We start from the raw sequence: 26,252 nt of genomic DNA on the forward strand, positions 1-26,252 counted from the left end.
CTGGGTTTCCTTAGAGAGGAGGTTGTTTGACCAAACTGTATAAACTGATCCAATCTGTATAATCTGATTGAATTTGACTTTGGAAAGTGCATTGAGATGACATGTTTCATGAATTGGTGCTATATAAATAAAATTTAATTGAATTGAAATAATTTTAAATGTTGTACAATTGTAAGGGCGTGTATGGGAAAGAAAATAAGAAATATTAGCTTCAAATCTTGCACCATGCACCTTTAAACAAGTTAGTAATTTATTTTCAGAAGGAAAGTGATGTTAGATCACCATAGATCCAAAGTTAAAATCCAAAGCTCATTTTCTTTATCAATAAATGGTCACCCACTTTGGAAATCATGTAAAACTCGATTGAAGAAAACTGAATTCTTGATGAGAACAGGATTTGGGCCAGTATTTCTTTGAAAACACTGGCTGTATTTAGCTAATTTTAATAAATTAATTCAAAACAGCCTTTAATAAACAAATATTTACATTTGAGTCAATGTCCTCAGATAGATGTGGTCCTGAAGCTAAAGAGAATGTAAAAAAAAGTGGTTATTGAAATATTAATGCATTGTGTTGTACCAAAGAATTTCCGTCGTAAGATCTTAACCTTTTATCTTAGATTTTGTAAAAATATGGCCAATGATTTCTTCTCACTATAGGAAGTGACATCACATGTTGACAGAGACTTGATGTATCAGACACGCCCCCCTGGAAAAAGGAGAGGGGAGAGGGCATGAGATAAACCGTGGTGGATTCAGAGGCAGACATTGGATTGGCATGGCTGTGTGCAGCTCAGTAATTCAACCTACATCCACAAGGCTCGTGCCTGGACATTTGGATTGTCTCTCAAACAGCTTAGAGATGGTGGTGAACAGAACAGCGCTGAGCTGGGCTTTGTTTTTACAGCATGTTGCAGGGCACTGGGAGATAGGGAGAGAGAATTAAGAGCGAGCGGGGGCAACATCACCACACATCTGAGCGATGCTCCGTGAGCTCTGTTTTTTTCACACCGCCGGGCTTTTCTGCACAAAGACTTCGGACTAATGGACGAATGCAGCAATGCAACTCTTTGCTTGTCATGCTTGAATTACTGTTTCATATATCCTTTTTTGTCACAGCAATCATTGTCTTTGTCTATCACTGCTGCCAGACGAGCTGTGGGGTAGTGTGGCGGACACAGCTTTCTCTTCTACCCCCCTCTCCCTTGTCTGTTTCCCTCACTTCTCTTCTCTCCCAGCTCGCTCGTGTTAATTTACCTCTTCTGAGCTACGCTCCCCTCTGTGTTCTCCTCTGTTGTTCTCACTGGTTACTGTCAGGATCTCGTTGCACATTTGAATCAGACAGACCGCTGTTCTATCTTAGCAGCTTGTTACACAATCTACTAGAAAACTGTTTTCCTCTGCTGTTCTGCTGTCACACAATCCCTAAGCTCTGTCAGGTATCTCTCTTCATAACGTCAGGATGCTCATTCAAGACGATTGATCCCTTTCATTCCCTTCACTCGTCCCTCCCCCTCCCTTCTCCCAATCCTCTGCCCTCTGACCCCTGCCTTTTTGTTCTTAACCCCCATCCATTTCCTCCGTTTTGTCCTTAACCTAAACCTCCTCACCCCTAATTCATTTGACCCTCTCGACCATGTTGCCATGGGTCTACTGGCTTCAACCTATCCTCATCTTGCTGTCCTCCGTCTTTTGGACCTGGGGCGAAAACTGCCCAGCAACCTGCCTGTGCCCAGATCCTCACACTGTGGACTGTAGTGGCAGGGGGTTAACCCGTCTTCCTGAAGAGATCCCTTTGGATGTCCGGAGGCTTTTGCTGGCTGACAACTGGATACCCCGCATTCCCTCGGATTTTCTGGTTCTGTACAGTGACTTGGTCTACTTGGACCTCCGGAACAATTCCCTGTCTTACATAGAACCTGGGACCCTAAGCACTTCCTCCAGGTTGGTCTTCCTCGACCTAGGTAGCAACAATCTGACCGAAATCCCAAAGGGGACTTTTGGGGAGTCCCGGAGCTTGATCAAACTGCGACTGGGGAACAACCCGTATTTGAGCATGGTGAACGAGGACGCCTTCCTGGGCCTCACCTCTCTGCGAGAACTTGAACTGGAACGTAATGCACTATCTACCCTAAAGGTGGGCGCTTTGAGTCAGTTGCCCTCCTTGCGGGTGGTGAGACTAGAAGGCAACCCATGGGTGTGCAACTGCAACTTTACCAACCTGTTTGAATGGTTGATGGAAAATCGACACAAGCTTCCAAATGGTAAGTAATATTCTAGAATCGGTTCTCTGTTGTCGTGCACGACCCAGATAACGTGCATCTGGGTGAAACGCTCTGCCGTAATATGGTAAATCCAACGCCATCACACGTCCCCGATCTATTTATTTATTTATTTTTCCCAGTAGAAGAGGAAACCCCCCCTCCCCCTCCCTTGTTCTAATTTTGTCTGTTTTTTCCTCCACCCCCACAGCGCTTGATGTAGGAGACTCAGTGCGTAACATGAGACAATAGCACTTGTTTTTGAAAGTGACAATCGTGTTTTATTTACAAATGTAATGGTGCTATGAAATTCTCAGTATTTCCAATATAAATGAAGAAAAAAAAACAAAACGCTGCTTTGATTCTGGATGTGAGCATGCATGTGAACCAAACACTGACCTAAATATTGAGCATTCATGAGATTAATCAATTTGTGTTTCTCTTTTTTTTAACAAGATGCTTCATTAACTCACCTTTTTATGCATGCAGCAATTCAGCAGTGAGCAGATGCAAATATCTACGCATTATTATTTCTACAGAGAGAATAAAGACTGTTTTACCATCATGTGTATATTGCTTTATCCATGTGGATTTTTAGAATCACAGATTCCATCCACCAATGTGCTTTAGCCACAAGGGCTAAGTTACATAACAGGATGGACATTTTGGTATTTTTACAAAGCAGACTCAACGTGTGCACGCCTTTTTGAGAGGAACGCAGGACAAATGGAATCCCCATGTTTCCCATTAAACATTAACTGCTTTTTGGGGGAGATTTCAACATGGTTGACTAGTTTTCTGTATTCAAAAAGGTGCTGCCAGTCTTTTCCTAAATAAAGAGGAGTGATATGAAATCCTTACGTCTATGCTATTTCAGCTCAGTCCGAAATTATATAGAAGATCAAAAAAGCCATTTGTGTCCTAACACACCGTAAGGGTTTGTGTTTTGTTACAAACATTATTTTGGAGATAAATCATTTGTAGAATACAGATTAGGCCTTTCCAAATGTAACAGACAACAGTTATCTCATGAGAGTGGGGTAAGACGTGGGAGCAAAGAAGCAAAAATAAACAGATCTGACAGCTGAGCCTCACAAGAATTGTACCACGTGTGATCATTTTCACATCAGGTTACATAGATGTGATAAAATGTATTTTTTTTTTTTTTTACCTAAAGTTTATTCTGAAAACTGTGCATCTATTTGATTTAACAAAACCGATGAAGCAATGACTTGAAAGCCTAAGGTGTTATTGAGGAAAATGCCGGTTTTGTCTCACAAAGATCGGCTTTTGTTCAAAGTTTGGTCACCCTTGACCCAGATTATCCAACTCAAGAAATGTGTGCTTGTTTTTTTTAAATGTGGGAAAGAATTACAGGCATCAGATGTTAAAATTACAAAGGGAAAATAAAATGTTGGAAGAGATCAGAACAATTTTGAAACTGATAAATGTTTTGAAGATTTACAAAACTATAGGTGCATATAATCAAATGTTTTACAAACATCTAAATGTTAATGAACATGTTTTCTGAGCTAAAACTGGAACCCTGGCTAAATGCTAACTGTGGCCTTGCTAAACTTTATTTCATTATTCATCTAAAAACTGGTTCGGCAGCTCTCAGCCATTGAATACTGCTGACAACCCAAAAATATCAAACTACTTACACACAAATAGGCCATGCTGTTCTGTACTATTGATTCTGCCCTTACTCTGCTCTAAACATCGCTCACCCTTTGTCACCGAAGGAAGAAAAGTTTGAGGTTTGTACCCAAACAAAGTTTAGAATTTCTCAGGAGGCTGTGCAACTACCTTGGTAACAGGTTCTTGGTATGTTCCAACTCCAAATATTTATCAATTGCATTAAGTGGACATAAAATAAGCTTTGACACTCATACATAGGCTCTGTTTTTGATGGAATCTATCATTACTAGCAAAACATTATGCTATCCTGAAACTCATGCTATTAAGATTCAGAAATGTAAGACAAATTTAGTTTGAAATTTGGTTGAAATATGTCAGAAGGTGAGACACAATAAAAGTGCCTGATAGTGAGCTGGATCTGAAAACATGGGGAAGGTCACAAATACAGGCATCGTACTGCCAGACCTAATAAACATAATGACTAAGCTCTTAACAGTGGAAAAAAAAATAAGAGACATGGTTATACAATAACAGATGGCTACTCATTAGTGGAAGAGCTTGACTTGATAAGCTTTGCAGTGTGTATCGTCTCTAACAACCATCATAGGTCGGTGGAAGTTTGCAACATGAAATCTAGTAAAAAAGAAATCTTGGAAATGTATCTATGAGATGCCGTTTTTATTGTTGCACCATCACATCCCCTTTTTTAGTTCTAGCAGCCCCAATAAATTTTTTTTCTTATCAGATTTTACGTCATATTGGAACATTTCACATCCAGCATTATGGTGTCTTTAAAATTACCTCTCAAAGTATCTGAAGCTGGAATATTAATGATGTTCCAATGGTTTAATTGTGTTTACCATCTTAAAAGACTAAAACCAAGTTGATGGAGATGTGTGCATATATGCGAGTGGTTAGTGAGCTTCTCACTGCTGACACTTTGGGTTAGAAATTGAAAAGCTAATGCGTTGACAGAACTTAACATGACATGATATGCTTTTAAAATCAAGGCATTGCCTTTTGGTTCTTTCTTTACCATTCGTTTAGGATTCAAAGGTTTTCCATTTTACATTAGGGACTCAAGTTTGCAATTTAATGTTTTAACACTATGTGGCAACAAAAGGAGCTACCACATCTTACAGGTTCACCAGTTTGTATTTAGTGACACCATCAAGCAAGCTATTACACTTTGTAAGCTGCCGGCCTCAGCTTCAACAGAGATATTGTTATTTTCCTGTTAAAGGAGAAAAGCCAGGGAGCTTTGTGGACTGTAAGCATCATAACAAGGTTCATAACAAGCTGTTCGTTTTAATTTTATTAGAATGTGCACAGAGTTGTCTTTCAAACTAAACACTTCAGCTTATTTTGCAACAAATTATACTCAACTTATCGGTGCCATTTTAAAATCTCGCTGTTAAGCTGGTGTTAACCTGTTATTGTGAAATAAAAGCTCTTCCTACTACATTCATTTAGAAATTGATATTTAACCAATTTCTACTCTTTTTAAATAAATGAATATTCATGTTTCAGTGAAATGTTTTTTTAAAAAAAACCTCACAGCAGTTAATAGTTTTTAGCTTGTTGAATTGAAGGCTCAGATGTTCTTTCAGCTTATGCAGAAGCATAAACAGTTGAGAAGTCTAGTTTCATGTGTTTCCAGAGATTGCTTTTTAGTATCATAGTAAATTCTTAATAAACTTTTAATCAACTTTTGTGTACATTTTCCTGAAGCAAATCTAATAAAAAAAACATTACAATTCATACTGAAACTCTGGCTAAAACCAGTTAGTTTTGTCTTTGTATGAGTAACGTGTGCCATTTGGTGACATCTTAAGGAGAAGCATAGGGGAATAATTTTATTGACAGACTTTGTCTCTATTTATTTCATGTCGATTTATTTTACAGGTGATGCTATAAGATGTGTGTATTTCAGAGTCTTTCCTTTACAGTTTCCCTGAATCAGGAAAGCTGCCATAACATCTGCAGCTGATGATACCACCTGTTAGACTGGTATAAAGCTAAATCCAAATGTCAATATACAACATGCTTGACTGACCTTCATGTAGGATTTTGTTTTTGGCACCCATCGGCCAAAATGTTTTGAAAATATAAAGTAAGAACATTTTGCAAGCATTGATTAAAAATGCTCCCCACACAAGCATACAAACTTATTTTAAAGAATATTTTTATGCAATTTTCATTTCACCCTTTTTTTTTTGCAGCATGTGCATTTTTATATATTTTTTTGATTTGGCAACAATTTTTTCCGTGTATAAACAGGAGATGCTTTAGCCCTTCATTTTATCCACCCTTGACAGTGTACAACTTCAAGTACATTATTTCTACTAATAGTTCTTCATTTACATTTTTACTTTATGGGGACTTTACTAAAAATCCTTTATGTAACCACCAGGTCCATTTTAGGGACATTATTTCTGATAATTCATGAATTTACTTTTTCAAATCTGGATCAGGAGCACAATTAACAAAAATTGGAGGTTGCATGAAATCTTCAGAAAAATATTATACAATTAAATAATAATTATGATTTAGGCACTTTAATAAATATTTATTTGTGTAATTACTCAAAATACTTTGGTAGCAATATAATTCTGATCTGCAATGGTTTAGAACAATTAAGTGCAACTCAATTTTATTTATGTAGCACCAATTCACAACATGTCATCTCAAGGCACTATAACAGATTCGTTAAAAAGTTTTCTATCTAAGGAAACCCAGCAGATTGCATCTAGTCACTGACAAGAGGCATTCACTACTCCTGAAAGAGCATAGAGCCACAGTAGATAGTTGCCTTTTATTGTGCCATTGACTTAGCAGCAATCCCTCATACCAAGCAAGCATGTAGCGACAGTGGAGAGGAAAACTCCCTGTTAAAAGGAAGAAACCTCCAGCAGAACCAGGCTCAGTATGGACGGCCATCTGCCACGATGAGAAGACAGAGCAGAGACACAAAAAGAACACAAAAGCACTGATCCAGGAACGCTTTCTATGTTAGTGACAGAACATAGACAGACCATGACAGACTAACTCCATAGGTGGCTGTGTCTAGGAAAGGAAAAAGCAGTTAAACAGATAAGCTCTGAGCCAGTTTTTTGGTAAAGACGTTGAAACAGAGCACATACCTATGTCTAAGAGAGAAGCAGGATTAAACTCTGAGAGACAGGGCCAGCTGTATCATTTATAAAATGAAGTTGTTGACATTGGCACAAATGATATGTTTACAGATATATGATAGAAGCAAATTTGGACAAAATGACAATTTGTAGGTATCTAAGTCGGGATAAAGATAGGCAAAGAGGTGACCCAGGCTATTTTTATTAGGTGTTAAAGATTGATGTCTAATCCTGCATGAGAACAAAGTAGAAGCTGTGAAGTGATTGTTGTGCAGCCGGAAACTAGGCATTCTAACATCAGAATTTAAGTGTTATACTTTGATAAAAGTCTCTAAAAATACAGAATCTTGAAACTCATCTAAAGATCTTCTTCTTTCCAAAATATTTATAGCATCCTCCCTGAATGCCTGTATATAGCAGCTGCACAGTCCATGCGGTAAATCCAATTCCCATTTCATTTTTCACTTCTTGATTTCCCTAATGATTTTATCTTCACAGCACAGCATCCTTTTCTGTTTGTCACCACACTTTAAAATGATTGGTGATAGGAGGATGCTTGAAATTCAAGACCTTCAAACTGAAGACAAACAGAATAAACAGAGAGCGCGGCACCTTTTATGTAACTGTGGTTAGTTTCTTCCTTGCAGTACTGGATATAACGGTTTCTCAACAAAAAGCTGACCTTCAAGTCAATTAATCTTTTTGTGTTTCTTTCTGGGTCGTCATGTAAAAGTTTCTTTTAGCCACCAATCAGGTTCATAAATGTTTTAGCGGAGGAATGAGTGTAAACATGATCCACTGCTGTCTCCGGTGCTCTTGGGTTAAGGATGAACAAAGGCCATGTATAATTCAGACTGACACAGTTCTACAGCACATTGGCCAGGGTAATTGGAGCTACAGCTGCCTATAGGGCAGGGCAGGCCAATTTCTTATGGGAGATGGCAGATAGGGACTTAGGCCCATCATGGTGTTGCTATCATCACTAGTCATGACCCCAACAGTTTCTCTGCAAAGTAGCAGTTCATGTGACAGCTGGGGTCAGAGTCTGATTTTCCTTCACAGCCTATTGAATTGCTCCTTTGAGACCCGTTATCACGCTGCACAAACAGCTCTGAAGATATGATGCCAATGACCAGCGCTCCATGGCACAAACATTAAGCTGCAATGCTCAGTGCGACATCTCTGGCTATCTTTATCACCCATGGGCATGAGATGTGAAAATATCTGTGCCATTAACGCAACCTGACAGCTTGTTTTATCTTGGCCTAATTCAATGTTTATTTAAAGTTTGGATGTGAGAGAGCGCGCCGGCAAGGGAGAGCTGAGTAGGAAAAGGTGGACAGATTTACAGAATGAGATAGCGTCGTGTGATCCGTGCTGAAAAGCAGAGGAGAATAATATGCCGTTTTCAAAAATAAAACAAATTATTTCCAGAGAAGCCTGTGGTTATACTTTATTTTTCTTTGCTGTCTGTCAAAATTAAAACCTTACTAACGAGCATCTGTATTTGTGATTTAATCAGGATGAATTATAGCATTTGAAAACTAAACAAAAAAGTTACAAGTTTTGTACTTCTGAAAAAAGTATGCGCAGTTGGCATGCTTTGCTTTTTTTATGGTGACTTAATTGTGTATGCTTGGTATAAGGTTACTGAATCTCTCCACAGACGGAGTTCCCCGATGAATAATTCACTCTTTGCCCCGAGTCGCATTAATGCTTCTCTCTCTGTGCAGATGTTCCAAATATTACTCACTGTGTTATCCAACCCTTTGTTTTATTTTGAATGAATCTCACAATTCTTCCAATGATTTAAAAAAATTATGATTTCCTTATAACTCAATGATTGTTTTCATTGCGACTGCAATCATGTCTGAATGATTTACAGCTAAATTGGCACTGACACCTTCAGGAAGTTTAATTAGGTATCATGGTTGTATGGTCTGAATATTTAGCGACAAAGGATTCTAGGCACGCGTGTTTTAGGTGTTATCAATGTAAACTATACCAAATGAACAGAGATGTATGACAACAGTGAACTGACTGGTTCAGAGATCAATCTGGAGTGTTTGCATGGTGGTATGGGGAAGGGATTCTCAACAAGGTAGCATGGTAGATCAATCACAGCTGAGACAGGAGATAGCCTATCCTGTTGACTGGCTGCAATCCTAAATGTAATCTATCAACTCATCATGCCAAGACTGAAACGTATCTGTGTGGGCAGACAAACCTGAGAGTGTAAGGGTGTGATTTATATTACATCACTAAACAGTAGCCTGCTCCAGAGTAATAATATTTGCCACGTCAAAGGTTTAGGGGGTATTTTGAATACTGTGTCAGCATGTTAAGTACTTAAACACTTAAGAGTGCATCATCAGTTTGACAATGTTTTTCCCTTTCAACTGTGGTTAGGCTTGACGCCTATCATAGTTGTGTCAAGTCAAGAAATATGTAAAATCAGCATAAATGAAAAATGCAAGACAGCAGAAAGCATTTATGTTTACACTTAAAGAAACAATAAGCAAAATTCCACCACTAGGTGGGCTGTTGAGCGTTGGCTGCGGACCAAAACAAAATTCCCCTCCCCTTCTCACATGTCGCCTCGTATGCGCATATTTGCAATGGATTAATTCACAGCAAAACAGCCTCTCCTTTCAGAGGAACATGTCTAGTTAAGAACTAAGTAACTCATAACTGTATAATGCGGTTAGCAAAAGACCGTTTTGATCTCTTTGACCGTTTGCGCTCTCCGCCATTTTGCTGCTATGCTACACTGCTCTGATGGTGGCATTTCATGGACAGGGAGCTTTGTAAACAAGAGACTGGAAAACAACGCAGAGAGAGGGTGTATGTCATACCATATTCCATCTAATAATATACCTTTAGTTCTTCACATCCCTATTTTTTAGTCCTTTTTATCTAAAAAATAATGAAATTTATCTCATTCCTCCTTTGAGTACAACATGATTCATATCCCTCGCAGATTTAGATTTTAAGAATTTTTCTGTTTACTTGACCTGCATGTTTCCACTGATTGAAAAGGAAAAAAAAATAGATACGAGTCAAAGCATGTTCCTACAATGTGCCATGAATTTCTGTGAAAACAGGTTATTTCTGTTTTGACATTTTATAGCCGTTTTATAGTATTTCTTTACATCTTAAAGTCTATTTTATAAGAACATATTCAAAGTCATTCATACTATTGCAATTTGTGAGTCTGTGGAAAAATTCAAGGTTCTGAACTATTCCAACAAGCAGATGCTGTTCGAAAGCATCTTATTTACCCTGATTAATTGTAACTGCTGCTTTTATTAACTAAACAGATGGAAAGCTGCTTTCTGCAGTTGATGTGACAAGTCATAGGGTAAGGAAAAATATATCAGGGAGGACCAGAGGGTAAACATTGTGACTGCCCATAATCTAGGAAAGAGTTACAAGGTTATGTCTAGATGTCATAAAATTACAGTGGCCAAATTACAAACTAATCTAAAGAAAATACAAGGTTTTCTCAGGGGTTAGGGTTAGGGGGACTCAGGGGACTTTGTATGAGCCCATGAAAGGCTGATGGTTTAAGAAAAGAAAAAAAATTCAATGATCACCAACAGGTCTATCCTAAAGAACATGAGCCTTTCCAGTGGCCCTATCTCAAGATGCTCCACTGCGCCCATTGAATCCATTCAGGGAAAGGAGGGGCATTCAGCAGAACCTTCTGAGCTTATTGGGTGACGTGACACCTGGTGCCTGCCTACCAAAGCTTGGTTTTAGCCAATCATGGTATAAAATGAAAATGTCATAAGCAGCATGCGCCATGAGAAACCACAAGTTAAGCTAGTCAAGGCATGCTTATTTGGATAGTGACACTGACAAAACAATCATGACAGCAGCAGCTACGCATGCATCCTCCAGTGCTACCATGTTTATTTTGGTTCGGCTGTGGGCTCAGAACCTCTTGGTTTAGTCAGAATTGTCTGTCCCATCTTAAACCATAATACTGCAACGTGATTGGCCCAACCGCTTTCGGATCGATTTTGAATGGTCGAGGCTGAACAAGATGCCAGTCCAACAGAAATTGCACATTGCTGGGATCCATGGATCTAGACAAAGGGGGAGGCCACGTCTTCATCAAGGGCATATGAAAGCCCCCTTGGCTTTTGTCACAATTAATCCAGGCGAGGAAGACCATCGGTCTTCTGTGAGATGTTTGGTGTGACCTTAATTTGGTATAAAAAAATTAAAAATTCAATTCTAAAACCACCATCCTTATAGTGAAGCATGATAGTGTGAACATAACTCTTTGTTTTTAAGCCAATGCGACAGGGAACCTATGGAATGTAAATGGCATCATGAAAAGAAAAAGACTTGATAAATATTTTCAACACTGCTAGGTAGTCTTTGGTGAAAGATGCAACACTGTTCATTTCAGCATTAGATTGGCCCAAAAAATACAAAAAAAACATGGTCAAGATATATAGTGGTGTGCTAAATGAATTAAGAACGACTAAGAAAGATGCTCTGTTGCCTCGCTGTTAAGCGCGTAATAACTACAATGGAAACCTACGGAGTGTCATAAATGCGACAATTTCAACATCCTGCACAATTTCAAGTGTCCTGTCATGTGATGAGATATCGAACAATACATAATTCTGTTCCAGTAAGTTACATGATAGTCCTCCCCCTAACGGCATCTGATAACTGATGCAACGAACCTTGTTCAGTGTTAGCTAACAAACAAACTAACCGTCTCTGCAGGGTGGAGAGAGAAGCAGACTACACTGCCCTGTTTCTAACACAACAGCAAAATAAAATTCACTGTTATATTTATTTAACCTACCAGATGATAAAGATGATATTACTATTATTATTTTGAGGTCATGCTTACTCAAGAATTGTCTCCACCTGGTAATACTAGCTAGGCGGCTGAATACTCCAATTTTCTCCTGGTTATTACTTCTTTGTCTTTTCTTGGTTAATTTTTCTTCCCTCTTGCTGGACAAAGAGTATGGATGGTCCTCCATTTCAACAGGAACGGAGGACCATCCATTTCAGCTACTATAATCATAAATGGCGATGCAACATGGCATCTTTCATTGGGTGCATCGCCACCTACGTATTTATAAACTGCTCATTCGAAGCTATGAGAACGCTTAAATTTTTGGATGCGATTGCTTTAAACTTTGGCAGAATATGTATTTGCAATACTTGATTTTTGCTAATAAAAAGCCAACTTAGTTACACACTGTCCCTTTAAGGACTTGTAGTTCATTCCAAAAGATGCATGGTTTAACATACAAGTGGAGACATGCAAAAAGTTTGTCAGCAATTATCAGAAGTATCTGGTCGCTGTATTAGCTGTTTTTGATGTACACTACTTATTTGTTGAATGAAGATAACTTTCAATCTGCCTCAGTTATGAATAATTTTGGGCTGAACTGGAGTTCCACAACAACATGCTGTTTTGATATTAGAAGTCACTTCAGTTAAATGCAACACGAGGTGCATGGAAGGGAAATTAAAATGCTGAAACAATCAAACTGCTGGTACTGTCAAACAATCTCTCCTTGTGACATAGTCACAAAGAATTGAAATGTACTCTTTTCATTTTTAAAACTGAATTTTGGTCAACAGACATCCATTTGATGCTTTTGGACAAGTGGAAGCAAAATATCACCCTGCTTTTTTATTTTTATTTTACTATAAGACAATGCTAGCTAGGCCTAAACCTAGAACTACAGCACCCTATAGTTAAAATATTGTATTTTTGCTATACTACTGCTGCACAATGTCAGGTTCATATAAAAAGAAAATCTAACAATGTAATTCCAGAAATTAAGAGTGCATGAATTTTAGTCTTATTCTTTCAGCTGCAACCTAGTTTTATGGCAAATAAAGGCAAGTAGACAACATTTTAACCTGAACTAAGTTCTACAAACAGCTTACATTGGGGTTCGGACTCAACTACTGGCCTTCCCTCCATGTTATTATATTATTATCTATAAGTGAAATGTAAATGATGCAGCATATTTTAACAAAGACAAACTGCATGTAGAATCTGAGTTCTTGTAAAGAAAGCTTTCATAAACAATCTCTAAGAGAATGAATTTTAATTACTGGTGAATAAGTAGAGTTTATCCCAAGAATATTCATCCTCCTGGCAGACTAAGGCCATGTTCACACAGCAGGGAAATGTGACCCAGATCTAATCTCTTTACCCATATGTGACCCATATTCGTCTTTTTCATGCCGGTGTGAACAGCCCTATTCGGATCTTTTCACCCTAACAAAAAATCAGTTTTGATCCACATTTTTCAAAGCATCCACAGTCTGAGCGATCATGTCACATTTCATCCGTGTTTCACGTCACTCCCCTGACTCTCACCACACATCCACACACAGTAGTAGCAGTTAGTGCTCCATAGAAGACCTCTTCCTCTTGCTATGACGTGGTCTTAATATTGTCTGCTCTCATTGCTCAACAGCTTTCTAATAAAGTCAAGTAGAAATGCCGGCCAGTATCAGCATCTTTTAATCTTTTTCTTTTTTTAACAAAACATTATTGAACACTTCTAGAAACAATTACATTCACCATTACTTCTGTAAACAGTCCACTGCTATGTGACATCTCCCTCTGTTATCTGCGCACGCAGGTCGCTTTGCGGTCTTGAACCGTTCAGACAGAAGTCTAATGGCGGTCGCATTTACTCGTATTATGAACGACCCCCTCAAAAAAAAATCTGATTTCATCAAAAAAATCGTAAATTGAGCATCGAGACCTGCAGTGTGAACATAGCCTTAGATTTAAAATAATTTTCATTCAACAGAGAAGCTTATGTCTGATAAGGATTAAGACAAACATCTCTCAAACGATAATAGAATTATGCAAAAGGAGTATTCATGTGGGGAAATATTGTGTTTGCATTTTAATAAAAAGTAGCATGTCAAAACCTATTCATACCTTCCTTAAAGATAGAGTCCGCAAATTTTCTGAAGCTTCCCCAAATCCCTTTTTGAATAAATGCACGCATGTGCAAGGCCGTCTTACCTGCTTGTCCGCTCCTCAGGCGGATTGTGCGAAAAAAAATCTCCAAAATCCACTCTGGTCTTATTTCTGTCTACTGAGGCCTTCCTCTTCTTCTCATAAACTTGTACACGAGATCTCATGTTTTAACCTCTTTTTTTCTGAATACATAACATATTTACTACTGTTAGGATGGAAGGACAATTTCAACCAGTATAACAAAATGTGTTTCTGAACAGGATTACCATATTTAGCCTTTTTCTTAGCTGAAATAATTATAGAGGTTTGCTTTCTGAATATACAGATATAAATGCAGTATGTTTTTTTAACCAGATTTCTCTCATTTATGTGTGAGCTGCCATCAAATATCCTCTGCCCTATGGTGCAGCAGCTCTGTTGATTGTATGTCAGCCTTGCTTTTCTTTTCCTGAGATAGAGAGATATACGAGCTGCTTAAAGGTGTTCAAAGTTGGGTTTCACTTTCCGCTTTGGCTCTGTTTTTCACAGAGATTCTGCTACTCAAGTGTGACAGCCAATACCTTTCTAAGGTGTGTAATCCCTAAAGTGGTGGGTAAATAAGATGAACTCTAAGTGGAAGTGTTTTAGAGTCTGGGAATGGTCATTTTTATTTTATCTTAAGTTTTTTTTTTTTTTTGTAGAAGTCCAGGTTGTTATACATTCACATTTTAGATGAAAACTGCAATCATCCACTTAAAACCGTTAAAATACAAAATATGGAGTGATGGAGAATTCTGGTGTTATGTTTGAGCTCTCTGAGATATTTCTTCACTTTTTCCTTTCTTAACACATTGAACTATACAAGTGGGATTTTTTTGGTATTATGTAGGCGGCTCTGTTTGAACTAGGCTAGATTCAATGGTAACTGAAGTTCAAGTAACAAACTTCACAGTAGTTCATGTTAAGTTTACATTTGGACTATATGAAATCTTTTTCTGTTTTATTTCCTAAATGAATCCGACTACAACATGTATGTCATCAGCCACAAGCCCTGTATGCTTATGGTTTGATAATGTAGTCATACTAAAAGCAACTGATTGTTAAACAAACTGGCAAAAAAATTTAAAACTTAAAAAGGTGCCATGACATTGCTGTATAAAGCATTGAATGTAGTTGATATTGCTGCATATGTAAAACCTCTAAAGAATTTAATTTAAAAAATAACGTCAGCCTGTTGTTTTGTCAGGCCAAATGTCCCTCCTCTGCTGTAGAGAAACTTTTAGGTGTCGTTGAGCCACCCTAATACCGACTCCCAATGATGTTTTGCTATAAATTATTTTTTTAATAAAAAATATTATCAATTCCTTAGCATGGACAATAAATAACTTGATCACGTTTGGGTCTCATGGATTTGCACAACTCGCGCAACATAGAGCAGGCAAAAATGCCAGTCAAGGTGTGGTAAACTGAAAGACTTTTACTGTACCAAAGAAGACTAAATGCTAAAATGAAATCAAAAGATGCTTCAACAGATTATTAGTTTGAAGGTGTAAAGCAACTAATTTTTTTCTCAGGTGAGCTGTACAAGATGAACACCACTTTAAATGGGGGTGGGGGAAGAATTATTTACAGCTCAAGTGTTTCTTTCCTTGGTGCCATTTAAAACAGCAATCCCTTTGGTTGTTCATAGCTTTAAACTTTGTTCTGGAATACACATCGTTGATGGTGTATGTAAACATTTTTCAAGTTTTTCAGTTTTGTTGCTGTTACTGCAGTTTCTTTTCACAGAGAAAAAAATCTAAATGAAGTCAAGCTTGTGAAAATAAACCTCCTGATGATGTTCAGTCTATGGATCAAATGTGTCCGAGACAGGAGTGCCAAATTTAAATATGGGACGCAGTTGATGTATTTACATCTGAGCAAGTAGAAAACGCTGAGAATTTAATCACATCATTACTGGGTTTCTGGGTTCTATCTTATCTCATCAAAGTCCAAAAAACTATCGTAAAATAATTTGACTGGAACAAAAATAATAACCAAAAATATATATAATTCTAACTGGAGCTCATAGCATTGTTAATTAATCATAAAATATAGATGAGAAATGTAAAGAAGATAATTCTGGGAGAAATATGCATGTAAAGTCCACATAAAAACCCATATTTCAACTTATTGGCCCAGGAGTACTTGCTAAATCATTACCACTCACTACCATCCTCCACTGCATCAAGAAATGTAACCTAAAGCTGTATTCAATAATGAAGAAACTATGCATCACGTCTGCCCAGAAACACGACTAGGATCTCCAGGCACAAGCTTATTTAATATGAATAGACAGGGCCATGTATCACAGATGAGATATTTAGTTAGCTGTTAGAATGAGCAAATACAATACAAATAACACATGTAACGTAGGTGTTAGGCAGTGTGCGAAATACCTGTCAATATTTGGGGGGGGTCCCCATCTCCCGATTGTTGCGCAATAACGATGTAAATTTTCTCAATATGCAGTAGGCCTATAACATTACAATGTCAAAGTCAAAGTTAGCTTTAATGTCAATTCTTCACATTCACCAGACATACAAGGTCTCGAGAGGACTTTCTCATTCATCAACAGTGAAACAGATAAAGTGCACAGGCACAACAGATAAGATCAGTTCCTAATACTAAAATTTAAACATTTTTAGTATTAATTGTTGTCAACGTTACGTTATTCTTCTGTTTGGCGTGCACGTGCCTAATTTGCATCCGCGAATAGGATTGGCTGGCTCCACTTGGCATAAAAAAGAACATATTTCCCCCTGGGATCAATAAAGTATGTCTGATTCTAATTCTGATATTTGTGAATAAATGTTTTGAATTTTAAATACTGGACATGTTGAGCTTAAAAAAATTTTAGTGACCATTAGTGACAAAAAATATTTAATTTTTAATTTTTTTTGACACAATTTAAGACCCCCTTTAAATTTTGCTTTTGAGGCTTTCAGGGGGTCTCATGGGTTAATCGGGGGGGTCGAGCCCCCCCGAACCCCCCCGTATTTCGCACTCTGGTGTTAGGAATTGATTTTAATATACCACACAGAGGCACAGCTTGTAAACTTTAGATTAGCATCTGCTACCATGAACATAAAATTCTGTCCTCAAAGATTTTTGTTTTTCACCAGGACAACACCAGAAACACAAATTTGTTTCATAAGCATGGATTGTACATGCTTTACAAACCTGCCTTCACTAAACATTGGTAGCTTTCTGAAAGTGCTGGGAATATGATGAAAACAATGACAAAAAAACAAAGATCATGAGCTGTCTAGCATCTCCGACCTAGTGTTAAAAAATGTACTCTTACAAGACTTAGGGCCCTTCTTTCCTTAATTTACAAAGGTAAACTAGGGTGAATGATGCAAAGGGAACATGTGAAGATTTGGAAACACTTACTGACTTACACATTACAGAAGTTGCAATATTTCTTATTTGTCCATATACACAAACAGGCAATGCAAGAGTTAAGATGCTTAGGAGGTCAGCATTATTAATTCTGGGAATTTACTTTGTTTTATTGTGAAGTTGATTACATGGCTTAGATTAATGCTTTGGCAATAACAGGAACAACTCTGAAATATGATGATAAAAATAAAACGATGAGGACAGACAGACAGACAGACAGACAGACAGACAGACAGACAGACAGACAGACAGACAGACAGATAGATAGATAGATAGATAGATAGATAGATAGATAGATAGATAGATAGATAGATAGATAGATAGATAGATAGATAGATAGATAGATAACCTGATAAACCAGCCAGACAAGGTGGAAAACCAGATTACTAGTGCAGGAGCAAGCAGAAGCCTGACAATGCTGAGAGCAGGCTGCTTGCAGGAGGAGATGATTGGCATGTTGACTGATTTATGCAAATCACTCTATAGAGAATCAAATCCAGAAATCAGGTTTGTGGCAAAACCAGGCAAGCAACGGCAGGCAAACAGACTAATGGGTCTTGGCAAGGTCCGAGGTCGAGATAACAGTCCAGGTGGAGTCCAGAAAACAAAAGGCTCAGAGTAAAGGTTTGTCAAGGAATAAGCAAGTCAGGAAAATCTGTGGAATGTGGTTGAGGCCAAAGCGTGAGCTCAGATAAGAAAAAAAAAAAAACACTGGACATCTGCTGGCTCAAGGCTTTTAATAATCTGGCACTGCCTGTCTGCTGAAGTCCAGCAGGTTGGGGAGAGTAGGGTGATTTGGACCAGTGGGTAAATTGTGCCACCCCCTGTTTCTAGGTAACCATAAAATAAACTGGTCATATGACCACACATTTTTGAAGAGTCAGACATTTCATTCATCCTGCAAAGAGTAGAGCCTCATTGCATGAGAGGTTACTTTCATGAGGTTGCATTTCAAAGTAAAATTTTAATGATCAAGGTTTTTTGATTATTATTGTTATTTTGTCTGAACAGTTATAGACCTGTTTAAAAACATTTCACATACGTTTTAGTGCTTTGTTAAGCTACACTATGAGTCTATACAGCTACCATAATGTTAGCTGAGAACTGCTGGATAATGCATTCTTCCAAAATTGTAGGGTTGGTTTGGGTTTAGGCAGGGTGTGAAGTGGCTCCTTTACATTTATGCTGCGTCTATACCACACGCCTTTTGAGCATCAAGAGCATCGGGTTTACATGCAAAGTCTAGGATACATGTGCCTCGGGGGACATCTTGTGCATTTTGAGGCTGTCAGCACGTTTTGTGCTGCAAATTTGGTTTGACGAGCGTTAAGCAGTGCAAAAGTTGGAAAATCTGAGCTTTTGCAGCTGGATGTGGGGTGTCAACCTATCGGAGAGACTCCAACTCCGCTTTGTGATGTAGTGGGGGATTTTGCGACGGGAATCTTTTTTTTTTTACTTTGTCTGGATCACCTGATAAACGTTAACGTGGAGATGCCTACAAACCTGACACAGATGAACAGATACTCTTCAGCTGAAATGGGGCGCCTGTAGTTGGTGTCCTGGCAGGAGAGGCAGGCTCCATTGCTGGTCAGCAGGTTGTCAAATTGGGCTCGGGTGAGACATCAATAGCCTCTCCAGCTCCTGCATTAAGTGTTGAATGTCACCAAACTCAAAACGCCTCTGAATTATCTGTGAATTCAGACATGGCACATATTATATTGTTTAGTAAATAAAGCCAAACCACTCTCGATTTCGTCTGCAATTTTACAAATAGGAAAAGAACAGGGTAGCTCCTTCCAACAGGACCAACTTCACCTGACGCGGCGTCACAGCGTTGAGGTTCTAGGCAGCGCGTGAGACTTTTATGTGCACAAGCGTCCAAGTTGAGTCATTGGGCGCCTTTTTGACGCTCAAAAGGAGTTTGGTCTGGAAACAGTATTAAAGAGATGATCACCAAAAAGAGTTGCCCTCAGAAAAACTTGACATCAGCGGTAAAAAGAGGGAACGTAGAGCTATATACACACGTATCTCTCTCTCTCTCTCTCTCTCTCTCTCTCTCTCTCTCTCTCTCTCTATATATATATATATATATATATATATATATATATATATATATATATATATATATATATATATTAGTGATGTTACGTTATGTGCCGAGGCTTCGAGGCGTGTGTCGAGTAATGGAGGGGGCGTTTCCGTGAAGCGCGTATCGAGGCTTGCTTCATTTAGGGGAGGAGCCGAAAACGATGACGTCCGAAGCCTCGCTGGCCGGCTGTACCACGTGACTGCTTGGGGAAGTGGTTCAGATGTTGGCGCGGCTTCGACAGCTTTTAGAAACCCCACAGGCTCCATTCAAAATGTGGGTTGTTGTAGGCGAGTTGCGGTCAGTTGAGAGAGTGGATAGAGTTTTGATAGTTTGGATAGCAGAGTTTGGATAGTGGTTATTTAGTTTGAGACAGTTAGTTTGGTGTTTGGAGAGTTTAGGAGAGAGATAGATAGATAGGAGATCAGTGCTCTCAACTATCACGCATTGACCGTCACTGACTTCACACGGTCACACGCAAACATGGCATTTCACACGCATAAAAATCCCAATGCCCATCTGGGCAGCGGACGATAAAAACTCCGCCTTCTGCTGAGATGTTTCAGCTTCTTTCACAGCTTGTGGCCATCAGTAATTCCTGCTGCAGTTCATGTTAACAGAGCAGCAGGAAGAGCGATCAGAGTTATGAATAATTTTAGTCTTAACCAGCGGTTGAAAGTAAGCCGGTAAGGTCCTGTACTACGTACGCAGGAGGGGAGGGGGCGGGGGAAGAGAGCTGCTGCCAGATATTGCCTTCATTCAGAACCAGTGATGGCTGCACTCATAAAACAGTTCTGCTCACCAGATGCAGTTTAAAACGCTACGTCTGGTTATAAGTTGTTTTTATTAATTCTGCATTTTTTAACTACATGCACCGTATTTCTGTGCCTCAGCGCTTCGATGCGCTTCTGCCGTGCGCTTTTTTCAGGTGCGCAAAATTACGTTACTTGTAATTTGGGTGCGCGCTTTCATTTTAAAGAACTTGTAACATCAGGAGGTTGATCTCAGACCGGTCAGCTCCTATGATCACTGTATAGGAGCCCTTTACAGTTTTTATTTATGCATTTCCACCCTGTTTATCCCTCGCACGCAGCGCACCATCGGGTAAAATCCTCCCACCTCACCGCCCAGAGCGCACTGAGGAGAGCAATAGAGATTTGTCTGGTCGACTGAGATGAGAAACCAGTTGCTGTGAAAGGTGATATAGGTTATAAACTGTTACTGTCTAGAATTGCATTGAGCTGAAAAGAGAGGAGACATCAGCAGCTGGATCGTGCGTAAAGACGCAGCGGGAACCTCTGTGCGCTTCAGTGTTGCTGCTGAAGGGAAACTGTGGGACCGTATAGTACTGGGCTAATCATTGGTCACAGTACCCCAATCTGTACATACTTGCACTTATTTATTTATGCACCCCGGCATCATCTGTGCCATGTGAGCGTGTCTTTTCAAAGGTTGGAGAAGTAGTATCAAAAAAGAGAAATCATTTGAAACCAAAAACTGTGGAGAAATTATTGTTTCTTAATAAAAATGCATGAAATCATCCAAGTTACACAAGCATTAGCCTATTTACTACCCCCCCCCCCTGCCTAGTTCCACAAGCACTTTCATTGTCCTCTGCCTGATTAAGCCCGTGCCATTTTTCTAGAGTCACAGAAAAACATTATTACACAACATGCCATATCATGTCACTACTATTTTGGGAATAATTACACACAGAGAATACATTCAAACAATATTTTATTGTACACATGTGTTTACAAAATTTATGTAGACAAATGATTTCGTCCTACACCTTCTGTGAAGTCATTCCCAAGAGCCATAATATACAAAAATGATATGCATCACACGTGTTAAGATACAGCTGGCTGTGATTATACAACTTGCCAGTAGGTGGTGTTGTGTGCACATGAACCGTCAAGAAATGAACCTTTTCTCGAACCAGTTGGCTGAGTGGTTCAATGCCTCATGAGGCTTCATCTCGCCATCACTAATATATATATATATATATATATATATACACACAGTCCACAACTGAGTAATTTACATGGGAAAAAGAATTATGTTATAACATCAAATGCCCCCTTTAAAATAAAGAGCTTTGAGGAGCTCTTTTGGCACAATAGGCTTGTAGAAATGTTGATGTTGTAATATAACTATAATTAAGCCTTAAATTAGCAATTTTGGACTGAAGCTGTCTAGCCTTTATATGAAATCACAGTTTCTGGGTTTAAAATATATTTATTTTACTTTAATAATCAAACGGACAATTTGCCTTAATTGATTCTCTCCAAAGTCACAACTTACCCCGCCTTGGGGGCAAGTTGTGCCACAACACTTTTTCTTCAGAAAGCTGTTTCTTAATTCTGTATTTCATATCCAGAGTGATTGATCCCATAGATGCACCGCATCCTGAAAGATGTGTGCATATTTTAGTTGGAAGTTTACCCATGGTCTCACTTTAAAATGTCTTTTTGAATGAAAACTGGCCCGACTCGCCCCACTCTCCCCTATATATAGGCAGATTAACAGGTAAAGGGGATGAGCTTGATTGAGCTGCCAGGATGCGGATCACAGGTGCATCAGATTGTCTTGATTGCAATGGTGCAGAATGACTGTGGCAGCAAGCAGACAGACAGACAAGAACATGACATCCTGTGTTCTCCAGAGACTGATGTGGTTTGGTGTCACTAAATACTAGAACAAAATAAAATGTTGCTGTATGAAGCTATGACGGTAGAAAGATAGGGAAATTATCCACAGCAGTCCTGTACGAACATTGGCTAAAAGTCCACTTAGTGAAGAAAACACCCTCACTCAAAAATCAGCATAAGTCACACTGCAGCACCAGACTGGGGTCCAGTGTTTTGTACCATCCTGTTGTTTTTCATGCTATGAATGACAATAAACACTACATAAATGGTTGTTCCAAATGGACAACGGCCCTAAGCACTCAACCAAATTGTTTGACAAACCTTTTCTGAAGTGGCAATTAAAAATTCCTGATCTCAGAGTTGAAAAGTTGTATTTCTACTTGTTATCTAGGGAAAGCCAGATCTTAACTGGTTCTGTTAAAGAACCAGTTTGCTTTAACACCACCCCACAGCCATGTTGGAGTAACGGTATTACATGATTACAAATTTATGTACATCTAATTAATTTATTTTTGAAAGGAGTTACTCATTGTTTTGCAAAGGATTGTAGTGCATAGATACAGTGTTGCCACATAATAATTTTATTTATCCAAACATCCCTGGAAATAGATGTCTCAATTCCACCTCTTTTGAGTTTATTATTGTGGCCTGCCACTGTGGGTCCCCGAGCAAGACCCTTAGCCCCAGATTGCTCCCCGGGCGCTTTAATAGCTGCCTACTGCTCCCTAAGGGATGGCTTAAATGCAGAAGACATTTCGTTGTAATGTACAATGGTGATGGTAAATAAAGATTTTGTTTATTTCTTCAGCAGACATATAAATATTAACTAACTACCCTACAACAACAAAGGTTTAGGTTGCTTTAATACCAGACAGTAAGAAAAAAGGTTGTCAGTTTATGCAGTATATGTAAACCTCTGGTCTTAACTGTATGCATGAGGCATGTAAAAAGTGTCTGTGTTTTTGCTTTGCAATTATGTATTGGTGTCTGTTGTCTACTAATTGAATGTTAGATGAGATGTGAGAATCTATTTTGTATAAGGGGATTGGTATCACCAACTTCTATCAAGCTCCTAAAGAGTTCAGTTACAAACCTTATTAATACTGTAGTAAGTCAATCAGAGGACCATGCACACCAATTCCATAGTATCACAAATTTCCACTATGTCTTTCTCTATTGTCCCAACTTGTAGATGTTAAATGTGCATATACTATGCTCTAAAGATTAAAGATACAATTTATTCCATTGTCGTCTGATTTTTGTTGAGCTGTTTCATTAGGGCTCACCTTCCTAACACGTATATTAGACGCTGACTAGCAGCAAAACCTGTTAATGAGAAGTATTGCAAGTGAATGGATGAAGACTACTGTAAACAGTTACTTGTGTTATAACGAAGAAAGGTTTAAAGTGAAGACATATGTTTTACAAAATCTATCTATTTGCATGCACAGCAACAGTGAAAAATAGCCACCCACATTGCAAACCTTCATATCTCTGCCCACATATCTACAGCACATATCTTTCTTATAGTACAATACATGGCCAAAAGTCTTCTCCATGCTGCAAAGAGCATTCTGTTTGCAATGTTCAGAGTGCATCAATCAAAGTCTGTTAGTCTGCATTACATGTCTAATTACCACTTGTATTAATTCTAGCTCAAAGGTCAACAAAGCTGTCAGTCAAACCAGTTGAATAATTAACTTTGTAAGTGTGTGACGGTTATTCCTTTATTGTCTGTTTCCTTGACTTAAACTGACCATAATTATCATGTTTTTGTTTTTTGTTTTTTATTGATGAGTTGAAAATGGACACAAAGTAGATTAATTACAACCCTGAATGTATTAAAACCCAAAGAAAAACACACACAATTTTCATTAGCATCTTCAGGTTTCATGTTCAGGTTCCATATCACAGGTGGATTTCTTTGGAATGCACCAACCAAATTAGTATATTTTCTAGGCAGTTTTAGTTATAGTCAAACTCATTCAAAGTGCATTTTAATCACACACTGGAAAATCACAAAATGGGCTCAGTTAAAGCTACTTACCTACATAAAATCTTCAGTTTATTTCACAATATGCAACAACACATTACACTCTTCCAGTGAGAGGAAGTGTGCCTGCTGCCATGCTGTGGGTGGATGCACTGTAAACACAAAACAACATTAACTCATAATGTCAGAGGGACTTTTGATCTACCTGGCAGTTATTAAATCAGCTCCCAGTTCCAAGATAGTGAATTATTTTTCCAAAACTGAGATATTTATAACCCAAATCTGGAATCAAAGCGTTTTGCACAAACAAGAAAACTGAAACCACACATATAATTTCTTTCCTTTTCTGCTCCATGCAGATGTTAACTGCTCAAGCTGAAGTCTTAATGGCAAATATGAGCAATGCTTAAATCCAAATCTTTGCAGAGGCCATCCTTTTGATGACTATTCGGCACATCTATTGAATTAATCTGATTCCGTTTCCTGTTTTGTTTCAGGGGTGGAAGGCATGGAGTGCTCCCTTCCTATGGATGGCAGACGCGTTTCTCTGACGCAGCTTTCAAAGGACAGCTTTCGTGAGTGCCAGGCCACCTTGACTCTAACAGACCTGCTCATCATTATTTTCTCTGGCATCTCTGTGTCTGTGGTGGCCATCATGACTAGCTTCTTTTTGGCTTCCACTGTTCATTGCTTCCAGCGCTGGAGTAAAGGCACCAAGGGAGATGAAGAGGAGAGCGAGGAGTGAAAAGAATTTCGTTTTAAGGATGTATGTTGTCCTGGTACTCCAAGCTTGTTGACACTCGAGACAAGAGAGTGTGGTCAGTGCTGTCTCCTACTTGGTGAAGCTTCAGAACCCTTGGATCATGGATTGGTACAGTTGCAGTCAAAATATGGATATACATATTATACTAATAAATGACATCTCAAAGAAATGAGGCTTGTAAGTATACCACTCCATGTGCAAAAATGCTATAACAGAGATCATATTTTTGTCTGTGAAAAGTCAAAGATTTTGGCTTAGTGTCAAATAATGTAAAGAAATACGAGGCCAAGACTTGTAATGACAGAGAAGCAGATTTTGCTGGAATGCATAGCAAAGATTTTATTGTAGTGCAGTCGTTTTCGTCTCAGAAAAACCAAAAAAAATCAAACAAAATCTACTCATGCTGAACATTCAGCTTTGGAATCTGATATTCTGTAAAGGAAAAGTCAAAGTTATTGGGAATTTTAGAATCACATTCACTGGAACTTTATCCACATAAAGCAGGACACTTCACTGACCTAAAATCCATTCTAAAAGGATGTCATTATGACCAGTGACCTCAATAGTTAACTGCTTGTACCGTGATATGCTGGCATATCGTACCATTCAACAGTGTTCCTTCTGGATTACCTCATTTGCTTAAATTGAAAAGTTTTTCTCTCAAGAACCGAAAAAGGTTAATATTGTTACTCTTTCTGAATTATCCATAGACATAAATCTTAACAGGAAGGGTTTGGCCGACAGGAACAGATTCCAGTGGGTCTTCTCAAACTTTCAGCAGTATTCATTATATTACTAACTACAAATTTAGTATGTACAAAAGTAAACGGTGTGTAATCAAAAATAGAAATCAAGAGGATACTATATTCCTTAGCTTTATGACTGTAAAAAATGTAGAGAAAGATATTTCTAAAATATATACAGTATAGTCTTGAAAATTATTGAAGACAAAGGTATTGAATTGAATCTATTTAGTTACTCTGTCAAGGCACTTTAAACAGTAAACCTAATTTTGGCAGGTATCTCACGTAGACTAACACTGTCTTTGTTTGCCAAAGATTAGGTTTTGGGAGAGGAGAGCTGTCATGGGGGGTACTTTGTTGTGGATGATGTTCTCCATAGAAAGACAGAAGTAGCTTCGTCACAGAAACAAACTTGCACTTTGTAGAAACTCTTTGTACTCAAACAATTACCATCTCCAAAGATTTACAATTTCTTCCTTTCAGTCATTAGCATCTTTCAGATCAGAATTCTGTGACAAGCACGTAACCAGAGACATGGCTTTATAGCTCACTCTGCCATTCAGATCT

The 26,252-nt window shown here is 38.5% G+C and overlaps 1 protein-coding gene across 2 annotated transcripts; it reads left to right on the forward strand.

Annotated features, from left to right (window-relative positions):
* Window positions 1–711: 711 nt before the first annotated feature.
* lrrc38b (leucine rich repeat containing 38b) lies at window positions 712–25,107 on the forward strand. Of its 2 annotated transcripts, XM_036152033.1 has the most exons (3): window positions 712–1,099; window positions 1,626–2,263; window positions 24,677–25,107. In XM_036152033.1, the coding sequence occupies exons 1-3, from the start codon at window positions 1,044–1,046 to the stop codon at window positions 24,922–24,924; spliced, it is 942 nt and encodes a 313-aa protein (XP_036007926.1). In that variant the 5' UTR covers window positions 712–1,043; the 3' UTR covers window positions 24,925–25,107. The 2 variants fall into 2 exon arrangements, with proteins under 2 accessions (XP_036007926.1, XP_036007925.1); XM_036152032.1 differs by having other exon boundaries at window positions 712–2,263.
* The last annotated feature ends 1,145 nt before the right edge of the window (window positions 25,108–26,252 follow it).

Source organism: Fundulus heteroclitus, chromosome 20, assembly GCF_011125445.2.
Source record: "Fundulus heteroclitus isolate FHET01 chromosome 20, MU-UCD_Fhet_4.1, whole genome shotgun sequence".
Taxonomy (NCBI): Eukaryota; Metazoa; Chordata; class Actinopteri; order Cyprinodontiformes; family Fundulidae; genus Fundulus; species Fundulus heteroclitus.

What these genes read in the sequence shown, in the direction of transcription:
- lrrc38b (XM_036152033.1), top strand. Translation starts at nt 1,044, where the DNA reads ATGGACGAATGCAGCAATGCAACTCTTTGCTTGTCATGCTTGAATTAC. An exon ending in TGCTTGAATTACTGTTTCAT is followed by an intron (nt 1,100 to 1,625) that starts ATATCCTTTTTT and finishes AATTCATTTGAC; the next exon opens with CCTCTCGACCATGTTGCCAT. An exon ending in TCGACACAAGCTTCCAAATG is followed by an intron (nt 2,264 to 24,676) that starts GTAAGTAATATT and finishes GTTTTGTTTCAG; the next exon opens with GGGTGGAAGGCATGGAGTGC.